Source organism: Gadus chalcogrammus, chromosome 4 (assembly GCF_026213295.1).
Source record: "Gadus chalcogrammus isolate NIFS_2021 chromosome 4, NIFS_Gcha_1.0, whole genome shotgun sequence".
NCBI lineage: Eukaryota > Metazoa > Chordata > Actinopteri > Gadiformes > Gadidae > Gadus > Gadus chalcogrammus.
Window position 1 is genome coordinate 2,293,566 of NC_079415.1, and position 17,485 is coordinate 2,311,050.

At 42.8% G+C, this 17,485-nt stretch overlaps 3 protein-coding genes across 3 annotated transcripts; all 3 read right to left on the reverse strand.

Moving 5' to 3' along the window:
• Nucleotides 1-5,994: 5,994 nt before the first annotated feature.
• Nucleotides 5,995-8,688, reverse strand: LOC130380414 (toll-like receptor 2). The gene is made up of 2 exons (XM_056587605.1): nucleotides 8,625-8,688; nucleotides 5,995-8,470 (listed from the first exon to the last, which is right to left on the reverse strand). Exons 1-2 carry the CDS (start codon nucleotides 8,636-8,638, stop codon nucleotides 5,995-5,997), a joined length of 2,490 nt encoding a protein of 829 aa, XP_056443580.1. The 5' UTR covers nucleotides 8,639-8,688.
• Nucleotides 8,689-9,951: 1,263 nt separating this feature from the next.
• On the reverse strand, nucleotides 9,952-12,755 carry LOC130381815 (toll-like receptor 2). The gene is made up of 2 exons (XM_056589596.1): nucleotides 12,665-12,755; nucleotides 9,952-12,509 (listed from the first exon to the last, which is right to left on the reverse strand). Exons 1-2 carry the CDS (start codon nucleotides 12,676-12,678, stop codon nucleotides 10,034-10,036), a joined length of 2,490 nt encoding a protein of 829 aa, XP_056445571.1. The 5' UTR covers nucleotides 12,679-12,755; the 3' UTR covers nucleotides 9,952-10,033.
• A 1,127-nt stretch (nucleotides 12,756-13,882) lies between these two features.
• Nucleotides 13,883-16,743, reverse strand: LOC130381816 (toll-like receptor 2). Its single transcript, XM_056589597.1, has 2 exons — nucleotides 16,679-16,743; nucleotides 13,883-16,548 (listed from the first exon to the last, which is right to left on the reverse strand). The coding sequence occupies exons 1-2, from the start codon at nucleotides 16,690-16,692 to the stop codon at nucleotides 14,073-14,075; spliced, it is 2,490 nt and encodes an 829-aa protein (XP_056445572.1). The 5' UTR covers nucleotides 16,693-16,743; the 3' UTR covers nucleotides 13,883-14,072.
• Nucleotides 16,744-17,485: the final 742 nt, after the last annotated feature.

Here is a 17,485-nt window from a genome sequence, read left to right on the forward strand (position 1 = left end):
CAAGGGAACGCTTCAAATGCCCACTCTTTGTTTTAAAAAAACTCAATAACATTTTCTACATGATAAGATAGTTGGCTGCTTACGTGTTTGTGCGAGTGTGTGATAAAGTCTGCCATTCGATTCTTCAGGCATTGCTTAAAAACGTCATTAGTCATATCATTCCCTGTTGAACAAGACCATGAGCATTTGTGTTGGATTGGGTAAACAAAGATTTGTGCGGTTGAAACCAGGGTGAGATATGACTCATTTTCTCCGACAAGCCTGCGACTTTACTCTTAAATGATCATTATTGGATTTACCCATTATTAAAGTTAATCGTGGCACCCAGTTTAACCAGTTCCCACCATTGAGTTGAAGTCCAGAGTGTCTCTTCGTACACAATAAACAAGACAACAACACCCACCTGTATTAAGCAAGTATGTTGGGCTAGCCTTCATCACAATAGCGCGGCAATTTAGTCAAATTCAATGCAGGAGTCCAATGACTGTGATCCTAGGTTAGCAATAGCAGTAAAGACAGCCATCAAGCAAACCAGTGACTAAGCGGACACTTGTACAGATGTATCACTCCCACAAGGGGTAAACCTGCTTATCTTATTGGGGGAAATATATAGGCTTACATAAGAGATGTCATATGCCACAACACTTGTCATGGCCAACCATTTAGCCAATGGACAAGAAACAGACTAAGATCTGTGAAGTGACCAATTCTCGGTCACTAAAAGGGTAGGTGTACTCCTTGTTAGGGTGTAACATTTCTTGGTCCTCAAACTTGGGCCAAGTATGTTATGATGTGTTGAAATGAATTCAACAGCACTTTGTAATATTGGTCCACACAGGTTCACCTGATTCTAACAGCCACCATAAGTCGAATATTGCTACAATAACACGGCTTAACAGTGTTAAACCAAAGTGCAAACGCTTATACTAATGCGCACATTCACACCGTCTGACAGATGTAAAAGCAAGGCTTGAAAACTCCCCCTTCCCAGTGAATGCCTACTCGATTTCCAGTCACACACACATGGAACACAATGCATTATCTGTTTCCACCGAGTCTGACACAACGCAAAGTTGGCAGTAAAGAAAAGAATAGACAAATTATCCTGCAGCTTAAAAAAAAAAACGATTTAATATAGTCTCAAAGCACCTCGAGATGTCTAGCCTCAGCAATGAAATTTTGATTCGTCAGCCAATCAAAAAAACGAGAAAAAGAATGACGCAGCCTTACGCATTTCTAGAAATTCTACACCAAAAAGATGTTAAGATAGGGTTTAGTGTTGGCTCCTTCCTGTCATTGAGGACATATCTGCCAGGAAACCACCTGCATTCAGATGTGTCCCCACCCAAAACATGAAGACCTCTTCTCTATTGCTGTCCCTTTGATGGCGACGGGCGGCAATGACCAAACTATGTGACTACGTGACACCGTGAGAGAATGACAGAGACCAGCAATTAGCAAAAAGAGTGCCTGGGAGAGTGAGAGAGACCGGGAGTGGGAGGTAGACTGACACACCGGAGTAAAGAGTAGGTTAGAGACAGAGCCAAGAGAGGACAGCTAAAAATACCACGGCCACTGGCCAGAACACGGAAGAGGCGGAGCCTGCTGAGAGTTCTCTATTAAAGGGAAGTACAGACAGGATGTAGTAGTGCAGACCACACCCCCTCCCACGACTGCTTGACATGAATGGGCATCAGCCACCTGCCTCCATTGTAGGCTATGTATATTGAGTCTAGGCAGCACTTTTGTACAATTTCGCACAATGCATGCATTAGTAACAAAAAACAATACGGGGCCTTGTCCAACTGACTGGTCATTGAGTGGTAATCCACTGCGAAGAAATTAAATGTAATATTAGGAATTGATCTTTAGTGTCTCTCAATTTATTGCCGTGTCGCGTTATCTTTTGACAGATATATCCAAGTCATGATTCAGTTTCATGGTAATCGTATATACACACACACACACACGCATAGCACATTCTTACACCACGCCATCGTGTGACGATGCACAAATCCGAGATGCAGGATTCACATGACTCTGCATGTTTACATTAGCCGTTGATTGCCTCCTAGTGTAATGCTCAGGGAAAATCAGCCTCACAGCCTACTGCCCCAGTGCCTTCTGTTCTGAGGTCATCTGACAAGGAAACAGACTAAGGCCTGAAATGTCCCTTGTTCGAAGTGGGACTATTGACACCAGAAGAAAAATAATCAGGCATGTGTTTCATCCCACCCACTCTGCTGAAATAATCTGGCAATCTCCGTTTGACTTTGTTAAGACATGATCAAGAGATAAAATGTCATCTTAAGGGTATCATTTTGAATGTCCTCCCAAAAAAGTCGAAAGACGGCATCGACAATGCGTCGCTATTAAAATGCAAAGTGAGGATGAGGAAGAATATATATTTTTTTTTTCTGCAACGCACTTGTCAAGTCATCACAAGACACGGATGCGAACACTAAAGGGAATGGTGACATCCCAATCCTTTGAAAGGCCCGTCTTAATGTTTACAATCAATAATCAAACTGTATGAATGATTAGCTGGTCACGAATTAAAAAGGTATCAAACAAGTGGCTCTGATATAAATCTGAATTGTACGTCATTAAAACTTGAAGGAAGCGATTGTACTTATTAAGCTGGAATCAAAAGATGTGTAATGAACAGCAACTTTTCGGATTGCACATTGTGACATTATGCTGCCCAGGAGCCGGCATATGACGCCTTAGCTGACGAGGTGGAAGTAGTCAGCAACATCACCTAAATAGCTAGCCTTCTCAACCTGCAACTAGCCGCTAGGCTAACTAGCTAGCTAACTAGCTTCTACCGCCTATTAGTAGACAGAGCTACGGCGGCTAGCCCCTGCAACCTGGGGGGGGGGGAGGGACAACTTAGCTAACTAGCTAGTCCCGGCACTAGCCCACTTGCTGACCACAACTAGGCTAACTAGCCAGGGTCTACCACCTCATACGAGCCCCAGCTAAGCTAACTAGCTGGTGACCGAGGATGCTTTAATAACCTCGCTAGCTCCCGAAGCTAAGTAGCGGGGAGGACTCTGAGGCTCTGTCGGCTAACGCTAAACAGCGGGCTAGTCGGTCCTGGCCAGTGAAATAAAACACCCACGGCGTCGCCACAATACGACCCAAGTCACCGTACTATGACGTGGCCTTCGTCTTCAAACACACACGGTGTTGTTATGGAGTGGGGGTCCATACAGGGGGGTGACAGCGGGTTTGATCCCGCTGCGGCCTGCGCTGCCCGGGCCGAGCCCGCCGCTCTCCAGCTCCCCGAGGAGCGACACAAACTGGGGGAGATCGCTTCTGGTTTTCGTCTTTAAAGAAACCGGAGCCCGCCGAGGGGGACAACAACTCGATGGGTTTTGGGTGGATGCACCTTCGTGTCACACTTGGCTCTCGCACCGGGGCCGGATCGTTAAGCAGATTATATGATTTACTACGGTAGTTTAGTGGGATACTCACCCTGTCTTGTTTCTTGCTGGGAATTCCTCTCCGGGATGATCGCACCGAATGGGCGGGGTGGGGGTTATGTCGCCTTTTCTATGTACAATTTGATAGGCCGGATACCTCTTGTGATGGATTTAATTCAATATAATTTGTTTAGTGATAACACTTTGCCCATTCTTTCAAATAATGATGCTAGCTACCTAGTTATAACAGAAACCACCATCTTACATTGAAAGGTGGAGTGGAGGCAACTACTGAAGCAACCGAGTCGGCGCAAGTGCGTCTGACGCGAGGTGGGTATTGTAGTCCAAACTGTCAGGGCCGAGGACACGGTTGGATTTAAATGTTCTTTATTTAAATATGAAATGAGAACAGCTTCATATTTCACAAAGGCACTTTATTTCCACACGCATTTACATCGATGGATGCTTTAATTTGTACATCGTCTGTATATATATTTTTTTAAATATCCTATTGAACCAAGCAATGCAATGGCACGCATATCTCAATATGAACACTAGGTGGAGAAATATACTTTGATAAAAAACATAGGGAAAGAAAATCAAAATACGTTAAACAGAAATCAAAACAAATGCAGAACTTAAATAAAAGACTACGTTTTCACCAAACAGAAATATATGTATGCAAAATAATTACTGCAAGTCAAAAAAAATATCAATATTTGAAAGGGACGAACACATTTTTCATTTTGGACAGCAGTCATCGTTTTAACAAAGGAACCACATCTTCTTGGATCAGACGCCTGCAGTTGCCCGCAGTTTCACAAGGGGGTTGTGGGAAATGTCCAGGAGGTACTGTGTCTCATTATTCAGATCCAAAGGAACATTGGTAAAATTCTGACCGGAGAGGTTCTGAGCTCTTCGTCTGGAAGTGACGCATAGTGCTAACCCTTGGTCCTCTATCAGCTCGGCCAGGCAGAAGGTGCCCCAAGACTAGAGAGCTGTTGTCCATAATATCAGTGCTAGTTGCACACTGTAAACATAAAAAAAACTCAGTGAACTGTTAATCATTATTGTATCAGAATACTTAACAAATGAACTTTGTATTGTATGTTAGCACCCCCATCTAGCAGTGGTAACCCGTTTAAATCATTTCATCATAGTGAAAAATAAATATTAAACCGTTTACTTTTTTTGTGGCCATATCTCATAGATCACCAAACCATAAGCGAAACCCCTTCAAAGTCTTTCGTTGGTGCAATGGGAAGGAACGGATATATATATATATATATATATATATATATATATATATATATATATATAGGCCTACCGTTTTATAACGAGGTGTGACAGTTAATTGCCATCAGCTTATTTCCTTTTTCTTTTGTTAACATTGAGCAGTTCCTCTTCAGCTGCAAACCCATGTCTGCATTCCTTTGTATTTATTGAGGGTGAAGGCTTGGTTAGAATCAAACACAAAATATATTGGAAAAGGTTGAAAGGGGATATAAAAATAACTAAAGAAGTCAAAGAACATAATGTATTGGCGGATTCAATGACATTACAAAAAATAAGGCAAGATAAATATAGGCCTGCAGTAAATGAATGCATCGTTTCAGTTAAACTTATATGTTTCTCAGTTGAACATCATCATGTACATCATGAATGCAACCAAATCCATTTCTGTCAAACCTAGTATGTTGATTATTCTGTGTCGCCTCTGCACCATAGCAAAGAAAAAGAAAAAAGTGTGTTATTTCCCTGGGGATAGATCTGGAATACAGGGGGTCGGTCTCCTGGGGTAATGGAAGTATGAAGATTGGCTGGTGTTATTAAATAGTCAGCAAATATAGTTGCTTCATGAGAAATACGCACATCAGACAAATTTTGAAATATCATGTTACTTGGCTGATGTGAACCATTTGTTCTTGTAATCCAGATTTCTCTTCTCTTTATTAAGGGATGGATTTAGTATGTATGTTGAAGCCTATCGAAAAATGTTTTATCTGATAGACCTTAATACATCAGCTGGTTTGCTTAAGACGTTTAAATTGTTGAAAGTCAATACACTTAAGTGTTAGTCTGTAATTTCTTTCCAAGACCTGTCCTCCTTTACTTTTGAGCCTTTCGCGTTACCCACGCGATGTGGGTATTGTAGTCCAAACTGTCAGGGCCGAAGAAACTGTTTGATTTAATAGTTCTTTATTGAAATGCAAAAGGAGAATTAACAGCTTAGGCAATGGCAAAAGCCGTGTCTTCATATACATATTTACATAGATACAAAGTTTTATAAATTTCATATGTAGGATTCATCGTCTGTATATTTTTTAAACAATATCCTAATGAACCACGCGATGCAATGGCGTGAATTTCTCTATTCGTACATTGGGTGGAGACATTTACTTGAACATACAAACGAAATATATTAATCGAATACAATCAACAGGAATCCAAAGTAATCAACAGTACTGAACAAGACGGTTGTCGTCCATAATAGCAGTGCTATTTACACACTGTAAATACAAACAATTATCAGTTTTGTTGAGTTTCATTTAGGCAATCATAGTCATCATTTTAACAAAGGATCCAAATCGTCTGGGATCAGAGAAGCGCTTTGGGTTAACTCTAGGGCCATATCCTTCAGGATCCGGTGGTCCGCCACCTGTAGCATAGACCTGAGGTTGACCCAGAACACCTGCTGCTTTCGCTCATCCATGGGCCACTCCAGGTACGTCTGCTGCATCAGCAATCTCCTCAGTTTCAAGAACTTCTTGGGCAGAGAGTTGGTCGGAATAGGCTCCAACAGGATGAAGACCAGGGAGTCTTGCTGGGCGTCAATAGCTCTATGCTGGGCAAAGAAGAGTTCGTAGTTACACCATTCACTCTGCACAAAGTGGTTGGACAGCACAAACAGCGTCTTGTAGCTCGCCTCCACGCAGTTGATGATGTTGTCCACGATCCACTGGCCGGGCACAAAGTCTCGCTCGTGGATGCACAGGGAGAGTCCGGCCCCTTCCAGGGACGGCACCAGCTTGCTCTCCACCCAGGCGGAGTCTTGGTGGCTGTAGGAGATGAACGAGTGGTACCGAAACGTCGTGTTGTTCAGCAGGTTGGCCTGCTTCTGGCCTCTCCTCTTCACGCGGATCCACATCCACAGCATCTTGGTGTACCACACTCCATCACAGGCGTAGAATGCAGAGCAAAAGGCCAGCCCGATGAGCATCGTCACGGGCAACGCCACGGCAGCCTGAAGCCAGGCCTCACAGGACATCCTGCTGGTTCTGTACTCGGACATCGGCAGGTCAGCCACAGATGGGGGAGTGCTGCAGGTATAATCCAAGGGCCAGTCGGGCAGAAAGGATTTGTTCATAGTATTTATGAACCAATAGGAGTCACAGGAGCAGACATATGTGTTGTTTCCAGCTTTGAGAGTCCTGAGACTTGGAAGACCCGCAAGAGACTCCCGGGAGACGGATGTAATGGAATTCTGGTCTATGTACAGACTGACCAAGGTGGGAGATAGAATCGTAGGGATGACCTTAATGCTGTTGGAGCTCAGGAAAAGGTGTGTCAACATGGGAAATTGCAAAAGGTCTTCTTGTGTTAGGGCGGTGATGCCTGTCTTTGACAGGTCAATTTGCTGTAAGTTCTGGGACAGGAAGGAAAATACTTTATTCCCCAGGTTGTTGTTGCTCAGGCTCAGTGATGTGATGTGGATGGGCCAAAAGCACGGCTTATCCAGAACAATGGAGTTGAAACTCAAGTCTAGAGATTCCAGGTACTTCATCTGGTGGGTCTGCTGAGCGATGAAGGAAACGTCAACAAAGCGGTTTTTGCTCAAAGAGAGGTGCCTTAGTTTGGGGAACACCGAGGTATAGGAGCACCCAGGCCACCAAAACCCTAAGTCAGACAGCAGGTTGTTTGAGAGGTCCAGGGTTTCCAGGGACGGCAAGGAGGCCATTGTGTTGCAAGGTACAATGTTCATTCCTGTGCCTGAGAACTTCACAAACTCCAACTTGGAATATATGTCCACACTCATTTCGAAAGTGGGGTATTTGTATTGGTAATGTTTAACCCTATCAAATATAACCGAACTTATGACCATTGTGTGATTCAGAGTTGGGAATTTTAATCCTTCAGGTGTATCTTCGTTGTAGGTTATGTTTTCAAATGTAATCGTTACAACATTGGAAAGAAAAACATTCTTCATAAATATCATCATGAAACTGCTGTTAATCCAAGTGTTTAAAATGGTTACATTTTTTACGATTGGCATGGTTCTCAGGTTTCTGAAAGGGTCCCCGGTCACATTGCAGAGGTCAGGAAATATTTTGACCAACTCTAAATTGGTTGTTTGCGTTTTGTTCACATCTTCCAGCAGGTTTTCAAATAAATCAAGGTTCTCACAAAAAGGCACTTTGAGGGTTATCTTCTGGAGGGATTTCATTTTCGCGAGAGAACCTTGATCGTACCGTTGCCACTCAACCCCTCCTCCAAGGATGAGATGATGCAATGAGCCATCCGAGAGGGAATCAAAATCATTGAAGTCCACTTGTAAAGCATTTACACTTCCCAAGTAAAGGGCAGACAGATTTGCCAACATCTGAAATGTGCCCGGTAATTGATAGCTGTCATATTGGTTGCCAGCCAAGTCAAGGATCTTCAGCAGTGGCAGTGACAGATCAGGGATGTAATCTAACAAATTATGAGATATGTTCAGGAATTTCAGTTTTTGGGTATGAACGAATAAGCCAGGATATATCAGCCTCAGACCACAGCTGGTAGCCTTCAGGAAGCAGAGTTGTGACAGTCTTTGGAAGGGGGCTGCTTGCAGTTTCACCAGGGGGTTGTGAGAAAGGTCCAGGTACTGCATGTCATTATTCAGATCCAAAGGAACATTGGTAAGATTCTGACCGGAGAGGTTCTGAACTCGTCGTCTGGAAGTGACGCACGATGCATACCCTTGGTCCTCTATCAGCTCGGCCAGGCCGAAGGTCCCCCAAGACAAGACGGTTGTCGTCCATAATAGCAATACCACTTGCACACTGCAAACATTAAAAAAGTCAGTGAACTGTTAATCATTATTGTATCAGAATACTTAACAAATTACCTTTGTATTAATATTAGCACCCCCAAATAGCCGTTTTAATCCATCTAAATCATTTCATCATAGTGAAAAACAAATATTAAACCGTTTACCTTTTGCTGGCCATATCTTATAGATCCCAAAGCCGTTCAAGAAACAGCTACAAAACCTTTTGTTGGTGCTATGGGAGGGAACCGGATCGATATCTACACTTTTATAAGAGGTGTGACAGTTAATTGCCATCAGCTTATTTCCTTTTTCTTTTGTTAACATTGAGCAATTCCTCTTCAGCAGCATATTCATTTCTGCATTTCTTTGTATTTATTGAGGGTGAAGGCTTGGTTAGAATTAAACACAAAAAAGATTGGATAAGGTTTAAAGGGAACATAAAAAAAAAACAAAGAAGTCAAAGAAAATAATGTAGTAGCAGTGATTCTATGGAATTATAAAAAATAAAGCAAGATAAATATAACGTAAATATATGCATCATTTCAGTTAAACTTATATGTTTATCATTTGAACCTCATGTATTTACATCATTACTGCAAGCCAATCCATTTCGGTCAAGCCTAGTTTGCTGATTTTGTGTCGCCTCTGAGCAAAGAGAACGAAAAAAAGTGTGTTATTTTCATGGAGACAGATCTGGAATACAGGAAGTGTCTCCTGGGGCAATGGAAGTATGAAGAGCGGCGTGTTTAGGCTAGTGTTGTTAAATAGTCAGCCAATATAGCGGCTTCATGAGAAATGTGCACATCAGACGTATTTTGAAATATCATGTTACATGGCTGATACGAACCGTTTGTTCTCGTAATGCCGATTTGTCTTCTCTTTAGTAAGTGATGGATTTTAGTATGAATGCGTTGAAGCCTATTTAAAAATGTTTTATCTGATAGACCTTAATGCATCAGCTTGCTTGCTTAAGATGATTAAATAATTGAAAGGCAAACTACAGTTTTGTGTTTGTCTGTAATTTCTTTCAAGGAGAATCCCAGGACCTGTCCTCCTTTCCTTCTGAGCCTTTGGTGTTACCCACGCGATTTAGGTATTGTAGTCCAAACTGTCAGGGCCGAAGACACTGTTTAATTTGATAGTTATTTATTTAAATGTGAAATGAGAATTAACAGCTTCGGATATAACAAAGGCTGTGTCTTTATGCAAACATTTACATAGACACATGTTTTGATAAATTTCATATGCAGGCTACATCGTCTGTATATTTTTTAACAATATCCTTTTGACCACGCAATGCGAAGGCGTGCATTTCTCTATCTGGACACTGGGTTGAGACATTTACTTTAAAAACAAACATACAGAAGAAAAATATGAATCGAATACAATCAAAGAAATAAAAAGTAAAGCAGTACTTAAACTAAACGAAATTACGTTTTACCAGAAATATATACAGAAAAAACACTGTAATTAATCAGTTTTGTCGAGTTCCAGTTAGGCAATCAAAGTTAAAATGAAAAAAATATTTATCTTTGAATGGGACACACACATTTTTCATTTTAGACTGCAGTCATCATTTTAACAAAGGAACCAAATCGTCTGGGATCAGAGAAGCGCTTTGGGCTAACTCTAGGGCCATATCCTTCAGGATCCGGTGGTCCGCCACCTGTAGCATAGACCTGAGGTTGACCCAGAACACCTGCTGCTTTCGCTCATCCATGGGCCACTCCAGGTACGTCTGCTGCATCAGCAATCTCCTCAGTTTCAAGAACTTCTTGGGCAGAGAGTTGGTCGGAATAGGCTCCAACAGGATGAAGACCAGGGAGTCTTGCTGGGCGTCAATAGCTCTATGCTGGGCAAAGAAGAGTTCGTAGTTACACCATTCACTCTGAACAAAGTGGTTGGACAGCACAAACAGCGTCTTGTAGCTCGCCTCCACGCAGTTGATGATGTTGTCCACGATCCACTGGCCGGGCACAAAGTCTCGCTCGTGGATGCACAGGGAGAGTCCGGCCCCTTCCAGGGACGGCACCAGCTTGCTCTCCACCCAGGCGGAGTCTTGGTGGCTGTAGGAGATGAACGAGTGGTACCGAAACGTCGTGTTGTTCAGCAGGTTGGCCTGCTTCTGGCCTCTCCTCTTCACACGGATCCACACCCACAGCATCTTGGCGTACCACACTCCGTCACAGACGTAGAACGCAGAGCAAAGGGCCAGCACGATTAGCATCGTCACGGGCAACGCCACGGCAGCCTGAAGCCAGGCCTCACAGGACATCCTGCTGGTTCTGTACTCGGACATCGGCAGGTCAGCCACAGATGGGGGAGTGCTGCAGATATAATCCAAGGGCCAGTCGGGCAGCAAGGATTTGTTCAGAGTAGTCATGAACCAATAGGAGTCACAGGAGCAGACAAAGGGGTTGTCTCCAGCTTTGAGAGTCCTGAGACTTGGAAGACCCGCCAGAGACTCCCGGGAGACGGATGTAATATAATTCTGATCTATGTACAGACTGACCAAGGTGGGGGATAGATCCGTAGGGATGACCTTAATGCTGTTGGAGCTCAGGAGAAGGTGGGTCAACATGGGAAATTGCAAAAGGTCTTTTTGTGTTAGGGCGGTGATGCCTGTCTTTGACAGGTCAATACGCTGTAAATACTGGGACAGGAAGGAAAATACTTTGTTACCCAGGTTGTTGTTGCTCAGGCTCAGCGATGTGATGTGGATGGGCCAAAAGCACGGCTTATCCAAAACAATGGAGTTGAAACTCAAGTCTAGAGATTCCAGGTACTTCATCTGGTGGGTCTGCTGAGCGATGAAGGAAAGGTCAACAAAGTGGTTTTTGCTCAAAGAGAGGTGCCGTAGTTTGGGGAATACCGAGGTATAGGAGCACCCAGGCCACCAGAACCCTGTGTCAGAGAGTAGGTTGTTTGAGAGGTCCAGGGTTTCCAGGGACGGCAAGGAGGACATAATGTTGCAAGGTACAATGTTCATTCCTGTGCCTGAGAACTTTAAATAGTCCATCTTGGAAAACATGTCCACACTAATTTCAATAGAGGGGTATCTGTATTGGTAATGATTTACTCCATCAAATATAAGGTACCGTAGGACGATGGTGTGATTCAGAGGAGGGAACCTAAATCCTTCAGGTGTATCTTCATTGTAGGTTACGTTTACAAATGTAAGCGTTCGAACATTGGAAAGTAGAACATTCTTCAAAAATAACACAAAGAAACTGCTGTTAATCCAAGTGTTTACAATGGTGAAATCATTTATGAGTGGCATGGTTCTCAGGCTCCTAAAAGGGTCCCCTGTCACATTGCAGAGGTCAGGAAGTACGTTGACCAACTCTAAATCGGTTGTTTGCGTTTCATTCACATCTTCGAGCAGGTTTTCAAACAAATCAAGGTTCTCACAAAAAGGGACTTTGAGGGTTATCTTCTGGAGGGATTTCATCTTCGCGAGAGAACCACGATCGTACCGTTGCCACTCAACACCTCCTCCAAGGATTAGATGTTTCAACGAGCTATCCGAGAGGGACTCAAAATCATTGAAGTCCACTTGTAAAGCATTTTCACTTCCCAAATAAAGGGCGGACAGATTTGCCAACAACTCAAATGTGGCCGGTAATTGATAGCTGTCATATTGGTTGCCAGCCAAGTCAAGGATCTTCAGCAGTGGCAGCGATAGATCAGGGATATAATCTAACAAATTGTGAGATATGTTCAGGAATTTCAGTTTCGGGGTATGAACGAATAAGCCAGGATATATCAGCCTCAGACCACAGCTGGTAGCCTTCAGGAAGCAGAGTTGTGAGAGTCTTTGGAAGGGGGCTGCTTGCAGTTTCACAAGGGGGTTGTGAGAAAGGTCCAAGTACTGCATGTCATTATTCAGATCCAAAGGAACATTGGTAAGATTCTGACCGGAGAGGTTCTGAACTCGTCGTCTGGAAGTGACGCACGATGCATACCCTTGGTTGTCTATCAGCTCGGCCAGGCCGAAGGTCCCCCAAGACAAGACGGTCGCCGTCCATAATAGCAGTGCTACTTGCACACTGCAAACAATAAAAAAAGTCAGTGAACTGTTAATCATTATTTTATCAGAATATTTAACAGATTACCTTTGTATTAATTTTAGCACCCCCAAATAGCCGTTTTAATCCATGTAAATCATTTCATCATAGTGAAAAAAAAAAATTAAACCATTTACCTTTTTCTGGCCATATCTCATAGATCCCAAAGCCATACAAGAAACAGTTGCAAAGTCTTTCGTTGGTGCTATGGGAAGGAACAGATTCATATCTACCGTTTTATAACAAGGTATGACAGTTTATTGCTATCAGCTTATTTCCTTATTCTTTTGTTAACATTGAGCAATTCCTCTTCAGCAGCATATTAATTCCTGCATTTCTTTGAATTTATTGAGGGTGAAGGCTTGGTTAGAATGAAATACAAAAAAGATTGGATAAGGTTTAAAAGGAACATAAAAAAAACAAAGAAGTCAAAGAAAATAATGTAGTAGCAGTGATTCTATGAAATTTAAAAAAAAAAAAGCAAGATAAATATACAGTAAATGTATGCATCATTTCAGTTAAACTTATATGTTTATCATTTGAACCTCATGTATTTACATCATTACTGCAAGCCAATCCATTTCGGTCAAGCCTAGTTTGTTGATTCTGTGTCGCCTCTGAGCAAAGAGAACGAAAAAAAGTGTGTTATTTTCATGGAGACAGATCTGGAATACAGGAAGTGTCTCCTGGGGCAATGGAAGTATGAAGAGCGGCGTGTTTAGGCTAGTGTTGTTAAATAGTCAGCCAATATAGCGGCTTCATGAGAAATGCGCACATCAGACGTATTTTGGAATATCATGTTGCATGGCTGATACGAACCGTTTGTTCTCGTAATACCGATTTGTCTTCTCCTTAGTAAGTGATGGATTTTAGTATGAATGCGTTGAAGCCTATTTAAAAATGTTTTATCTGATAGATCTTAATGCATCAGCTTGCTTGCTTAAGATGATTAAATAATTGAAAGGCAAACTACAGTTTTGTGTTTGTCTGTAATTTCTTTCAAGGAGAATCCCAGGACCTGTCCTCCTTTCCTTCTGAGCCTTTGGCGTTACCCACGCGATTTGGGTATTGTAGTCCAAACTGTCAGGGCCGAAGACACTGTTTAATTTAATAGTTCTTTATTTAAATGTAAAATGAGAATTAACAGCTTCGGATATAACAAAGGCTGTGTCTTTATGCAAACATTTACATAGACACATGTTTTGATAAATTTCATATGTAGGCTAAATCGTCTGTATATTTTTTAACAATATCCTTTTAACCACGCAATGCGAAGGCGTGCATTTATCTATCTGGACACTGGGTTGAGACATTTACTTTAAAAACAAATGTACAGAAGAAAAATTTGAATCGAATACAATCAAAGAAATCATAAGTAAAGCAGTACTTAAACTAAACGAAAGTACGTTTTACCAGAAATATATACAGAAAAAACACTTTAATTCATCAGTTTTGTCGAGTTCCAGTTAGGCAATCAAAGTTAAAATGAAAAAAATATTTATATTTGAATGGGACACCCACATTTTTCATTTTAGACTGCAGTCATCATTTTAACAAAGGAACCAAATCGTCTGGGATCAGAGAAGCGCTTTGGGTTAACTCTAGGGCCATATCCTTCAGGATCCGGTGGTCCGCCACCTGTAGCATAGACCTGAGGTTGACCCAGAACACCTGCTGCTTTCGCTCATCCATGGGCCACTCCAGGTACGTCTGCTGCATCAGCAATCTCCTCAGTTTCAAGAACTTCTTGGGCAGAGAGTTGGTCGGAATAGGCTCCAACAGGATGAAGACCAGGGAGTCTTGCTGGGCGTCCAGAGCTCTATGCTGGGCAAAGAAGAGTTCGTAGTTACACCATTCACTCTGCACAAAGTGGTTGGACAGCACAAACAGCGTCTTGTAGCTCGCCTCCACGCAGTTGATGATGTTATCCACGATCCACTGGCCTGGCACAAAGTCTCGCTCGTGGATGCACAGGGAGAGTCCGGCTCCTTCCAGGGACGGCACCAGCTTGCTCTCCACCCAGGCGGAGTCTTGGTGGCTGTAGGAGATGAACGAGTGGTACCGAAACGTAGTGTTGTTCAGCAGGTTGGCCTGCTTCTGGCCTCTCCTCTTCACGCGGATCCACATCCACAGCATCTTGGTGTACCACACTCCGTCACAGGCGTAGAACGCAGAGCAAAGGGCCAGCACAATGAGGATTGTCACAGGCAATGCCACGGCAGCCTGAAGCCAGGCCTCACAGGACATCCTGCTGGTTCTGTACTCGGACATCGGCAGGTCGGCCACAGATGGGGGAGTGCTGCAGGTATAATCCAAGGGCCAGTCGGGCAGCAAGGATTTGTTCATAGTATTTATGAACCAATAGGAGTCACAGGAGCAGACAAAGGGGTTGTCTCCAGCTTTCAGAGTCCTGAGACTTGGAAGACCCGCCAGAGACTCCCGAGAGATGGATGTAATATAATTCTGGTCTGTGTACAGACTGACCAAGGTGGGGGATAGATCCATAGGGATGACCTTAATGCTGTTGGAGCTCAGGAAAAGGTGTGTCAACATGGGAAATTGCAAAAGGTCTTCTTGTGTTAGGGCTGTGATGCCTGTCTTTGACAGGTCAATTTGCTGTAAATACTGGGACAGGAAGGAAAATACTTTGTTGCCCAGGTTGTTGTTGCTCAGGCTCAGTGATGTGATGTGGATGGGCCAAAAGCACGGCTTATCCAGAACAATGGCGTTGAAACTCAAGTCAAGAGATTCCAGGTACTTCATCTGGTGGGTCTGCTGAGCGATGAAGGAAAGGTCAACAAAGCGGTTTTTGCTCAAAGACAGGTGCCTTAGGTTTGGGAACACCGAGGTATAGGAGCATATAGACGGCCAGAACCCTGTGTCAGACAGAACGTTGTTTGAGAGGTCCAGGGTTTCCAGGGACGGCAAGGTGGATATAAGGTTGCAAGGTACAGTGTTCATTCCTGTGCCTGAGAACTTCAAATAGTCCATCTTGGAAAACATGTCCACACTAATTTCTATAGAGGGGTATTTGTATTGGTGATGTTTTAATCCATCAAATATAAGGGACCGTAGGACCATTGTGTGATTCAGAGTGGGGAACTTAAATCCTTCAGGTGTATCTTCGTTGTAGGTTATGTTTGCAAATATAATCGTTCGAACATTGGAAAGAAAAACATTCTTCATAAATATCATCATGAAACTGCTGTTAATCCAAGTGTTTACAATGGTTAAATGTGTTACTAGTGGCATGGTTCTCAGGTTCCTGAAAGGGTCCCCGGTCACATTGCAGAGGTCAGGAAGTACATTGACCAACTCTAAATGAGTTGTTTGCGTTTCGTTCACATCTTCGAGCAGGTTTTCAAATAAATCAAGGTTCTCACAAAAAGGCACTTTGAGGGTAATCCTCTGGAGGGATTTCATCTTCGTGAGAGAACCACGATCATACCGTTGCCACTCAACACCTCCTCCAAGGATGAGATGATGCAATGAGCTATCCGAGAGGAAATCAAAATCATTGAAGTCCACTTGTAAAGCATTTTCACTTCCCAAGTAAAGGGCAGACAGATTTGCCAGCGTCTCAAATGTGGCCGGTAATTGATAGCTGTCATATTGGTTGCCGGCCAAGTCCAGGATCTTAAGCAGTGGCAGCGATAGATCAGGGATGTAATCTAACAAATTGTTAGATATGTTTAAGAATTTCAGTTTCGGGGTATGAACGAATAAGCCAAGATATATCAGCCTCAGACCACAGCTGGTAGCCTTCAGGAAGCAGAGTTGTGAGAGTCTTTGGAAGGGAGCTGCCTGCAGTTTCACCAGGGGGTTGTGAGAAAGGTCCAGGTACTGCATGTCATTATTCAGATCCAAAGGAACATTGGTAAGATTCTGACCGGAGAGGTTCTGAACTTGTCGTCTTGAAGTGACACACGATGCATACCCTTGGTCCTCTATCAGCTCGGCCAGGCAGAGGGTCCTCCAAGACAAGAGAGCTGTTGTCCAGAATAGCAGTGCTACTTGCACACTGTAAACATAAAAAAAAAAAGTCTGCAAACTTTATCATTAAATCTTTTTCTAGTAATTAATCATTATTGTAGCAGAATACCTTAACTGTGCACCACCAAATTTCATCATATTTAAAAAAGTACTTTTACCTTTTTATGGCCATATCTCCTAGATTCCAGAACCATACACAAAACAGCTACAATATCTTCGCTGGTGCTTTGGGAAGGAATGAATTTATATCTTCCCTTTTTTAAATATGCTGAAAAACACATTTTTGGCTCATTTCCCACTTCCTTTGTTAACATTGAGCAATTCATCTCAAGATGGGCTGCAAACAAACGTTTTAGAATTTCACAGATTTCTGCATTCCTTTGCATGCTATTTAATGAGGGTGAAGGATTGGTTAGAAACAAACGCAACAGCTGTTGGATAAGGATTAAAGGACATGAAAAAGTGACGAAAGAAGTCAAAGAAAATAATGTATTAGCAGTGATTCAACAACAGTATACAAAATAAAGCAATATCAATGTACAGTAAATTTATTGTATAATGTCAATTATTATTAGATGTTTCTCATTTGAACTTTCTGTATTTACATCATGAATAAACGTAAAGGTCCCATGGCATTAAAATCTCGCTTTATGAGGTTTTCTAACATTAATATGAGTTCCCCTAGCCTGCCTATGGTCCCCCAGTGGCTAAAACTTGCGTTTGGTGTAAAACGAGCACAAGGTATCCTGCCCGCCTTAGAAAAAATGGAAGCTCAGGCTTGCTGATTTGGAATGTGGCCCCATATGTCGTCATAAGGAGACAATCTCCTCCCCTTTCTCTGCCTGGCCCGCCCTGAGAATTTGGCCCGCCAATGAGACAATGAGCTACGACCGTGCCAGCGCCACATGTGTGTGTGTGTGTGTGTGTGTGTGTGTGTGTTTGTGATTACACACACTGTAAGGCAA